At 40.1% G+C, this 11839-nt stretch overlaps 1 protein-coding gene across 1 annotated transcript in view; it reads left to right on the top strand.

Annotated features, from left to right (window-relative positions):
- LOC109843635 (probable protein phosphatase 2C 8) overlaps positions 1-4251 on the top strand; it is an 8401-nt gene extending 4150 nt beyond the window's left edge. The window contains exons 2-3 of the mRNA XM_020412593.1: positions 2868-2973; positions 3724-4251. Of these exons, the coding sequence (XP_020268182.1) occupies positions 2868-2973; positions 3724-4025 (408 nt within the window). The 3' untranslated portion in view covers positions 4026-4251. The remainder of the gene's footprint in view (positions 1-2867; positions 2974-3723) is intronic.

An 11839-nucleotide genomic window follows, 5' to 3' on the forward strand; every position in this document is an offset into this window, starting at 1 on the left:
GTTTGCTTGATGTCAGCTAGGAATGATGGATGAACTTCTGACTGAGTTGTTAGAAGCTGCTGATGGACTTTTTTTCAAGAGCATTTCACCAGAGCTTGACACTCCTCAAAAGAGTGATGGGGAAACATCGACAAATAACCGCTTCTGATGCTTAAAACATGCTCATCACGTCATAGTAGTTTTGGGCATGCTCGGAGGGGTTTTCCTCATCCTTGTATTTCTCCACGTGAGGCATCTTGAACTTCTCACATGGGGCATTCATGAGGTCATCAGCAAGGGGGTGTTTCCCCCGATGGCGTTTGTGATCGGTCTGTACACCCGATCGTATTCAGAGGCCTCTATGATAGCAAAGGGTGCTGGAGAAGCACGATGGCGGGGGATAGTCTTGAAGATTAGTCTTGAAGATTACTCCCCTAGTGCGGTTCCCAATATGGCCTGGGCCAGGACTCTCGTCGGCGACTTCCTGATGATGGAGGAGACGTCAGCGAGGTTCTTCGGGGCGAGTCGACCGATGAGGTGGCGGGGTCGCGTGCTCGATGCGATTTCTCAACTGCTTGGCAGCAGCATGAGGAGTCCGAGGCGGGACTATCTGCTGCGTTCTGGAAGGAGGGTGAGCCTCTGACCGTTGGGCTCCAAAAGGCGGGGGAGAGCTGAAGTAGCTTGTTGCGGCTGTGAAAGCCGGCTAAGAAGCTCGCTAGTGAAGATAGCGGGTTGTTGTTGGAGAGACTGAGAAATCTGATGAGCTGTATCTTCAAGCTGAGCTCGAGTAACATAGCTTTGATGTGGTTCTTTAATGTAAGACTACTCAGCCCTATCCCCAGAACCAATCATATTTTCTCAAAAAAGAAAGAAGGCCCCCCACTATAGACGCCAAACTGTTGATGGTAATGATCAAACAATCAATAAAAATGGTTAGATGAGGTTGATGAGAGGCCGCTCCCTTCCTCGAATATCCGGTTCTGAGTTGAGGGACTGAAGCCTGCACAAATAACAGTTCGTGAGAGGACAGGGCTTGGTTCCCCCGTGGTTCCTCCGACGATCAAGTCAGCTAATGAACTTGAGTGGGAAAACAAAGAATTGTGTGAGTTCTTTTGTGTGCAGTATGATTTGCAGAAAGTATTTTAAAGATCAGATCTAAAAGTCGGAATCTGGAAGAAGTTCTATGTTAGAATAATACCTTTATTTATACTAATGGTATAATGGTCACTTCGGCCGAGTACAGGATGACGGTGAAGAAGTGTAGGCTGATGGCTGCGTCAGCACCTACTTTACAGGTGTCGGTTGGCGACTGGGTCACTTCCGTATTAAATGAGAAGCGATTGGAGGCATGACGGTGCTGACGTGGTTCGATGAGTCATGAAGACTATCAGGGCTAGAAGCATGATGACATCTGTCAAGCATTAAATCAATAGACAAAAACTTGGATACAACAAAAATCGACAGTAGAAGATAGAAATTTCTAAAAATCAATGAGAAACCTCAATTGTTGATGTCACGGCTATGAAGAATAGCATCTATCTTTGACAACATCAAAGTTGTCATTGCGATAGCTATTGAGAGGAAGCACTTGTCAGAGAAGCTTTCAAAGTTAATTGTGTTGAGCGTTGCGAAAGCCAAACAACTAAACCAACATGCTATGAGAAATCAAATCAAACGAACGTCGAGAGAAAGCCAAACGAACCAAATCAATGCCACAAACACAAACAACCAATTTTAACGTGGTTCGGCAAATTGTCTACATCCACGGGGCAAGAAGGGGATAGAGTTTTTTTACTAATAGAGAAGAAGAGTACAAATTGAGATTACAAATCACTCAAACTCACCAATTAATCTCACCAACAAATCTCTAATTCTCTCCAAACAAAACCCTAACCAATAACTCAGAAAATACCTTTTTCTGTGCTCCAAATATCCCCAATTTTCTTCTCAATTCTCTATTCCAATTGTTCCATATATATAGAAATCCTAAAATCATAAACATACTAGGAATTCTAAAACAAAAAACAAAACCGATTAGTAATCCTAATAACCTGTTACCAAAACAGATTTGGAATCATGTTACCAAAACAGATTAGGAATCCCAATAACCTGTTACCAAAACAAATTAGGAAACATATTAAGAACCTGCTATCCAACAAATTGATATAGAGAAGAGAGAAAGTTAGTGTTAATAGATAAAAATAATAGCTTTTAGGTGAACACTGGTTGTATTAAGATTTGGTTGTTAGGTGGAACCGAAATGGACAACTAACTTAGGAGGGAGCAGAAATCTAATATTATTTTAGGAATTTGGAGACTAATTCATAGCAACTCACTTAGGTTCCATTTATTATACATGCAACTCACTTAGGTTCCATTTAATGTTCAGTTTATGATGGTGTATCAAAGTTTAATTATTTTGGATCATTAAAAAAGGTTAATTATTTTGTGTTTGTTGCTTGATAGTTTCTTGGTTCCCTGTGTTAACGTCATTAAATGATTGTTTAGTTTCTGATGACATATAAAAGGCTAATTATTTTGTGTTTTGTTGCTTGATAGTTTCTTGGTTCCCCGTGCTGTTAACCTCACTAAATGATTCAATTTCTATATTTTAATGCGCAGTAACTTGGTTTGCTGTAAGCAATCATGCACATATTATCTTCTTAAATGTAAAGCTTGAAAAAGGAATAGGCTTTATCCTTTACTCCTCTTTCTTATTTGACATAAGTATTGCCTGTGAGCGGAATTGATCAGAAACAACATCATCCCATTCAATTTTCATGTGACCCAAGATGATATTTTATTTCATTAATTTCATCTCCTCAGTGATATTTTCCATGCATAATTTGATCCTTGATTCCGTATTGATGAATGTCTCTTATTAACAGCCTTATCGATTTGATGAACTGGCAAGAATTGAGAGATCTGGTGGATGGGTTGTGAACTGGCATGGTTTCAGAGTTCAAGGGGTGCTTGCCATCTCGAGATCTGTAGGTATGTCACCTCTGCATCATTTTGACCTTGTGAAGTTAATGGTTAGTATAGATGAATGATCGTTTGAATAAATTTAAGTTGAGCATATATATGTAGGGATTAGCTTAGTGTAGATCATTTCCCGATAGAAATCACGCAGGAAGAGGCAACTGTCTCATCAACAAATTTTCCTACCTGAGAACTTGCCTTTTAGGTTTTACTTTTAGCCCCTATAAAATTCCATATTTCTACACTGATGTGAGGCCCAAAGTATCTGTCAATTTTGTAATAAGTCTACTTTTGAATTGTCAAACTAACAATATTCCTCGACATTTTTAGTATTAGGGACCTATCAATCCGGTTAAAAATCCTAGTTAATAACCAACTTTAGAACTAGGTAATGAATGGCTAGCTACTAGCCCAAAATCTCCCGTTCCTTAACGTGTCTCGGATATATTTTTGCCCTTTTTTGCATGTACGCCCCAGAAAACATGACAAATATTTTATACCCCAACCACAAAATGTTGTAGTTTTGATGGGTATGTTAACTTGGGAAATTTGTGACACAGTTTAATTACTTTTTAAAATACTACCCAAGTCCCCACAAACATGGTCCTCAAATTCCTTTCTAACAAAAAATAATATTGCATTGGTACATATTACTATATTGTTGCAAGTTATTTTGGATAACATGGGACATTTATACGTTTGAAATAAAAAATAAAAATAAAACTTGAAATATGAACTTTTATCACGAAACTGGGATGGCAGGAGACTATGATCTCAAGCCACATGTGATCTCCACGCCAGAGTTGACCGTCATCAACCGGACAGACAAAGATGAGTTTCTGATATTGGCAAGTGATGGACTGTGGGATGTTATTTCCAATATCGTGGCGTGCAGGGTGGTTAGGAACTGCCTCACTGGACGATCAGCCAAGAGATATCCGGACTCTGTTAAAGGGCACACTGCTGGTATTGCAGCTTCACTCTTGACCAGGATGGCATTTTCACAAAGAAGCTTGGATAATGTGAGTGCAGTGGTTATCCAGTTTGCAGACTTGCTAGAATGATCTTGTGAAGGAGGGTGCTGGTCTTTTTACTGGCCTTGTTTAGGTATAGAGTGTGTATGTTGTCGTATCTAATGGTAGATGTCTAGTCTAAGCAAGGGGAAGAGCTGAAGAGTTGCAACATTAACCTGGGATAGGAAAGAAAATTGGGAAGATATGGTTTTTTGTTATGTCGAAGTTGTAAAACAATAATGCTAATAAAAGGCCAGAAATGAAGTTTCAAATTGAATTGGGATAGGAGATGCTTGCTTATCAAATGGTTTTCCTTGTCTGTTTGAGTTAACTTTGCATAGAAAATGGGCATGCACTAATACAACAGTTATTTTACACTGCTGATGAGCTAGAATAGCAGTTTCCTAGTTTCAGCTAGAATATTCAGGCCTTGGACAAATTGGTCTAGTGTTAGTATAGTTGTAAATCATAAAAAACTAAGCTCCATATAGAAGACACATAGGAACCACTTAGGGACAATTGGATTAAAATCAACTTTGATGGTGCAAGATCTCCTATATTAGCGGCAGCCGCAATTCCAATTGATCACATTGAGGTTAACTACGCAGAACTGATTGGTGCTTGGTCCGCCCTCACTTAGTGCTACGAAAGGTATGGGGCGTGCTTGGTCTGGATTGAAGACGACTCTAAGCATGTTCTTGACCTCCTTAGTAAGGAACCCTACCACACTGATTCCCTAATTCTGGTCGATTGTAAATCCATCCTTTCTTCGATGGAAGAATACAAGATCTCCTACATATTCAGAGAAGGTAATGCTTCACCTGATCTTTTGGCCAATATGAGTTGTGGAACGACGTCGTCTATTCTTTGGGAGTTTGATTTTCCAGGCACCTTGCTAGCTTCTGTAGAGAGGGACATGAGAGGACCTTTTGTGCGGTTGTAACCTTTTGATTTCTATCCTAGCCAAAAAACTAAAAAAATAATAATTCGCAATAGAAAATGTCTTAAGGACCCAAAATATGGGACCAAGAGAGGAGACAGATGAAGTATCCCCTCGCTATTGCATAATGAGCTGGTCATGTCAGCTCATTATGCAATAGGAGGGGTATATATATACACAAGACACATATTTTATTTACCCTCACACAAGCATATTGAAAACACATGACCTAAAGTTACTCTTTCTCATTACAAAAACAAAGCTCATCTGCTTTATTTGAAAGTTCAGATAAAAATTAACGAAAAAGGCCCACTTTACAAAAGCAAGAAAAGATTGAATACTAGAGACGGGTATAAACACCATTCAACTACACAAAGCAATTAGACATCATCTTAAATAGAAAATTGCTGGAAAACAAGTTGAATTAGTAGAAAGAATTGTTCGTTCGTGGCACTTAAAAGAAGCACATGATAGGATTAAATAAGATAATTGCTTTGGTTTTTCATTTCAGTTAAAATAAAAAAGAGAAATTATTGAGATTAGGGAAAATGGAATGAAGATATGGGAGAATTTTAATTTAATCATAAAAGCCCTCTTTTTTTAATTTAGATCTTCCTATGACCTATCATATCTGAAGTGTCTTCAAAAGAGAAGTATTTCATGGGGTGCGCAGCACATTCTTTAGTTATGTTTCAAGTGATAAGGTGTAATATGATTCTAGGGACAAATAGCTTTTCTTTTGCACTTCGAACCAATGCTTTGAAGCGAGCCTTGGAAGTGATTATCCTTCTAAATGCTCCGAACTGAGCCTCGGATAGCTCTCCAAAAAACTCTTTCAAACATTGAAGGTAACATCTGCCAGTATTTTTTACTTTAAGGAGATGAATGAGTCATTTGCTAGGTTTGAAAAATATTGAGAAACTTATGGTTGTTGGGATTCAAACTCATTAAGATGATCTCCAAATGGGTTGCTCGAGATTGCCATCTCATGTAGTCAAGAGGCTTTATGGTGTGTATAAGGCATGATGCTCTAGCATGAATTCTTGTATGTTTGTCTACTGATGGGGGTGTTTTCGTCAAAAGTTGGTTTTGCTGTGGAATTCATTATATCTTCGGTCGATTACAACAAATTCAAAAGAAATAGTCTTTTTATAAGACTTCTCTTACACAACAAAAGGAAAAATTATAACTTTTTAGAAACAAACGTAAGATCGTTGTTTGGATCGCTGCTTGCGTGGGATCTTTGCCTGTGCCGGGGGTGCGTTAGCCCGTGGACCACCGATTCACAGATTCTGATTGAATCGTGAAGGTTTTGGGAATTCTTCCTTCGTTTATCGAAGTAAGAATTTAAAGCGAATATCTTATCGATGTAAGATGTTCACTTTTCTAAAGATCAAGTCAGAGCTTAGATCTCTAGGAATCGCCAAAAGCTTCTTGAGGGTGTTTGTGAAGAAGGAAGACTCTCTCTCTCTTGCTCCAAATCACCAAAAGCTCAAGCCTTTTCTGCTCTAAAATGCCCTCTCCCCTTTATTTCGTGTCTAGGGAGGTATTTATAGGGGTATGAGTGCACAACAGTTGAAATGGAGGCGAAACAACTAACCCGATAAACCCTCTTTGGCCGCGGCAGCCAACACTACCGCGGCTATTGGTGCGACAGTGTGGACTGCCGCGGCCAAGGAGGTAGTTACCAGCACGTTCCATCGTGCTTGAAACGGTTCTCCCACGACCTTTAACCACCTTTTTCGTGGTTTAACTGTTTGTCCACGTCAGCACACGTTCTATCTCTGATAATGCTGCCACGCTGCGGTTCTAATACGATCATCGTCACAACTGTTTTATAACGCCGCCGCAGCACTCCTCTATAATAGCCGCGGCACCTTGGTCTGCCGCGCCTTACCCGCGGCACCATGGGTTGTCGCGCCTTAGCCGCGGCACCATGTCCTGCCGCGCCTCAGTCGCGCCGCCGTGTGCGGCCTGTTGGTGTGTACATTATTCTTCCATGTTGTTTCGCTTCCTTTGAATCATCCCCTTCTGATTAAGAGAGCAGCGTTTATCGTCTTCTCTTTGCCTTGAGTGGTATTTGGATGTCTGTAAGCATTTTTTGACGCCTACAGATACACCCTCCAAAATATCTCAGACTCATCATTTTTCTTAGAAAGGAGTCTGAGACACTTTGGATATGATAAGTTTTTCTTGCAAAATTTTTTTTTTAGTACTTTGTTGAGGAAGTTGCGTAACATAGTCTGTGGATGGCTTCAATTCTTGACTTCTTCATCTTTTAGCCTATTTGTTGAGGAAGTTGCGTAACATAGTCTGTGGATGGCTTCAATTCTTGACTTCTTCATCTTTTAGCCTATTCAGTGCTTTGTAGAATAGCTAAAATTGGATGGCTTCAATTCTTGACTTCTTCATCTTTTAGCCTATTCAGTGCTTTGTAGAATAGCTAAAATTTCTTCGGTGCTGCGTTTATCGCGTGGCCGTTGTCGAAGTCTTGAATTTGAACTGCCGTCGAAGAATGAAGAAATAGTTTATACTCATATGCTCTATTGGAGTGTTCGGAAAATAGTTTAACCTCATATACCCGTTGGGAGGTTATCATGTTATTCTTAAGAATATTCTGAATAATATTCTCCAGAAACTTCCTGTTGAGAATAGGGAAACAGTTTAGACTCGTGTACCTATTAGAGTAAAATGGTCTTTTTTGGTGGTAGAGATGAACCCAATGATGGAGAAAAAGATTTTTATATTCTATCTCCTGGTCTCTTGTTTGTTGGTAGAGATGAACCCGATGATGGAGAGGAAGAATTGTATATTCTATCTCCTGATATCTTTTTTGTTGATAGAGATGAACCCGAAATCGGAGAGGAAGAATTTTATATTCTATCTCCTGGTCTCTTGTTTGTTGGTAGAGATGAACCCGATGATGGAGAGGAAGAATTGTATATTCTATCTCCTGGTCTTTTTTTTGTTGGTAGAGATGAACCCGAAATCGGAGATGAAGAATTTTATATTCTATCTCATGGTCTCTTGTTTGTTGGTAGAGATGAACCCGAAATCGGAGAGGAAGAATTTTATATTCTATCTCCTGGTGCAAAAGAAACTCGAAGTGGGATCTCCACTTAGAGAATCTGGATTGGTTTGAATAATCCTAACTGTCATAAGGTTTGATTATCCAATTCAAAGTTGGACCTTTCGTTCACAAAATAAATCGAAAGGAGATTTTGACTGTGGTCCTAACTGTAGTAAGGTTTGACCAGGTGGGAGTTTCGAGGTGATCCTAACTGTAGGAAGGTTTGATCACTCGATTTATGGACCTCTTGTTCATGGAAGGAGAGGAGATTTTGATTTTGGTCATAACTGTTTAAAGGTTTGACCAAATGGGAATTCGATACAATCCTAATTGTTTAAAGGTTTGATCGCTCGATTTATGGACCTCTCGTTCATGGAAGGAATCGAGAGGGGATTTTGGCTTTGATCCTAACTGTTTAAAGGTTTGACCAAATGAGAATTTGAGACGATCCTAATTGTTTAAAGGTTTGATCGTTCAATTTGAGTGGACCTCTCGTTCATGGAAGGAATCGATAGGGGATTTTGGCTTTGGTCCTAATTGTTTAAAGGTTTAACCAAATGGAAATTTGAGACGATCCTAACTGTTTAAAGGTTTGATCGTTCAATTTGAGTGGACCCCTCGTTCATGGAAGGAATCGAGATGGGATTTTATCTTTGGTCCTAACTGTTTAAAGGTTTGACCAAATGGAAATTTGAGACGATCCTAACCGTTTAAAGGTTTGATCGTTCAATTTGAGTGGACCTCTCGTTCATGGAAGGAATCGAGAGGGGATTTTGTCTTTGGTTCTAACTGTTTAAAGGTTTGACCAAATGAGAATTTGAGACGATCCTAACTGTTTAAAGGTTTGATCGTTCAATTTGAGTGGACCTCTCGTTCATGGAAGGAATCGAGTGGGGATTTTGGCTTTGGTCCTAACTGTTTAAAGGTTTGACCAAATGGGAGTTTGATACGATCCTAACTGTTTAAAGGTTTGATCGTTCAATTTGTGGACCTCTCGTTCATGGAAGGAATCGAGAGGGGATTTTGGCTTTGGTCCTAACTGTTTAAAGGTTTGACCAAATGGAAATTTGAGACGATCCTAACTGTTTAAAGGTTTGACCGTTCAATTTGAGTGGACCTCTCGTTCATGGAAGGAATCGAGAGGGGATTTTGTCTTTGGTCCTAACTGTTTAAAAGTTTGACCAAATATGAGTTTTGTGAGGGAAGATTGATCCAACAAAGTGATCGAATCTCATCTCAGCAAAAGAGTATTCGGAAATCACCGTGGGGATATAGTGTTTATCACGTTGTTTGTAATGATCGGGTTATCCCTAAGAAAATTACATATAGCATTCTTCCGAGAAATTCCCGTTACATGAACCATCCACCCCCAGCTTCTTTCGCGAAACTGGATCTAACATCATACTGAGTTACATGACCGGGTTATCCTTAAGAATATTACATGTAAAAATTCTCCAGGAACTTCCCGTCAAGAGTGGGAAACAGTTTAGACTCATATACCTATTGGAGTATCGAGGAGCAGTTTATACTCGTATACTTTTTGGAGTCATGAGAAGCAGTTTATACTCGTATACTTTTCGGAGTGATGAGAAACAGTTTATACTCGTATACTCTTTGGAGTGACATGAAGAAGCAGTTTATACTCGTATACTCTTCGGAGTTACATGAAGAAGCAGTTTATACTCGTATACTCTTCGGAGTGACATGAAGAAGCAGTTTATACTCGTATACTCTTCGGAGTGACATGAAGAAGCAGTTTATACTCGTATACTCTTCGGAGTGACATGAAGAAGCAGTTTATACTCGTATACTCTTCGGAGTGACATGAAGAAGCAGTTTATACTCGTATACTCTTCGGATTTCAAGATGGCTGGAGCTTCATCATCTTCGAAAGAATACTCCTTTTGAAACCTCGGATCGGGAGTCACGTTCCCAGTGATTGTAGATGTCGTCGGTCGGCTTCTCTCGGTTTTCTTTCTTTTAAGAAAGTGTTCAGCTTGTTCACCGCGCATTTTCAACTCTTTCCAAGTTTTGGATGGTATAACCCCCAGGGTTTCCAGGACATCGATGGAGAGATTATTGTGGCATGTTTGCAGGATGAACTCCTCTGTAACAGGATCTCTGCAATTCATTGCCTTGTTACGAAAGCTGTAGGCTGTCTAAAAATCACAATGGATAGCTGATCCAAACAAGTCCTGACAATAGGAGTTACAATCAGACGACTCCCCAATCACTGCATTCGCAACTCTGCCACCGCTATAAACACGGCCTCATCTCCGAGAAATAAAAGGTTGGACTTAGCTGGTGAGTTGCTGGGTAGAGAGCTGTGGGCAAATATTCGTCCAGAAGACACTATGGATGTTGATTCCCGTCAAGCTCCAACAATGAGAGCTACAATCAAATAGCTTTCACGCCGACGATCGAAAACGACAAATAGGAGACTTTTCACACGGATCGAGAAGAGTTACAATTCGACGACACTTCCGACAGCTGATGAAAACTCTGTTCAGTGGCCTTCACAACCAACAGTGAGAGTTACAATCTGACGACTCTCATATCCTATAACAGGCAAAGATCAATAAACAATAGCCTTTGTAATGTTATAGTGGACGAGGTTATAAGCCAACAAGTTCTCCCAAACGCAGAAATTCATTTCTGCGTTTCTCAAACGCACACAATCTGTGCGTTCATCAACAGACATCGAACTCTGAACGCAGAGTTAAATCACGAAACGCACCCATAACGTGCGTTATTCAACAGACTCAGCTATGTCCCGAACTCTGAACGCAGAATTAAATTTCAACGCACCAGCAGCCTGTGCGTTTCCAAGTTCAGAACACACGAGGCCCGTGCGTCTCAAATCCCTAACAGAGATTTAACTCTGCGTCCCAAACCTTGGGCGCAGAGTTAAAGCCCAGAACGCCAATTGAGGCGTTTTGACTTGTTCAAACGCAAGCTGAACGGCCTCATAACCGTTTATCCCACGTTCTGAGGGATTCTCGCCCACAAAGGAGCGGAAATAGGGGTTGGTTGCACTCCACATCACCCTATAAATAACCAACTTACTCAACTGAGTAAGGGGTTGGCGGGTTGAGAGGTTGATCAATCGGTTTCTGAGATAAAAAACCGCAAAGAGTTGAGGGGAGCGGGGATCAAAACCACCCAAGGTCAACAAATCTCGGCAGTTGAGTAATCGGAAGGAAGAGATCTTCGGGGGATCAAGGAACTGATCAACGATCAGTTAATCAAATCCCGAAGGATCCTTTCATCAAAGGTATCATCCACTTGGCAATTAACCGAATTTTCGGTTCCAACAACTCTGTTTTAGAGTTTTAACTCATTCTGAGTTCTTAAACTCGTTAAGAGTTTTTAATTAGCTTGTAACGCAAGTTAATCACATCAAACCAGACATTCGGTTTTCAACAACTCTTATCAGAGTTCTTAACTCGTTCAGAGTTCTTCAACACTCGTCAAGAGTTCTAAACCGAAGTCATCAAACACTTCAGTTATTCCAGTGAAGAAGGACGGTCGGATCGTCAACGGAGAGCAAGTTCGACGCGATCAATCGAAGGAAGCACTCCATCGCTACCAAGAAGAACCCAGTCTTAAACAAAGGAGAGAATCAAATCCATTCTCTTCTCTTTTGTAATCGGAATCCAAATTGTAATCGATTTTGAGAGAATACAAGTCAAATTTTCTTTCTTTGTCTTTTTACATCAAATTTCCAACAAACACAATATATCATAAAACCAACCATGATATACATTCACATTCAACACTCATTCAATTTCATCCGTCAATCCACAATATCGAATAATACTCGTCATATAATCACAATCACAATACATCTCGCAT

This window comes from Asparagus officinalis, chromosome 1, assembly GCF_001876935.1.
Source record: "Asparagus officinalis chromosome 1, Aspof.V1, whole genome shotgun sequence".
NCBI classification, from domain to species: domain Eukaryota; kingdom Viridiplantae; phylum Streptophyta; class Magnoliopsida; order Asparagales; family Asparagaceae; genus Asparagus; species Asparagus officinalis.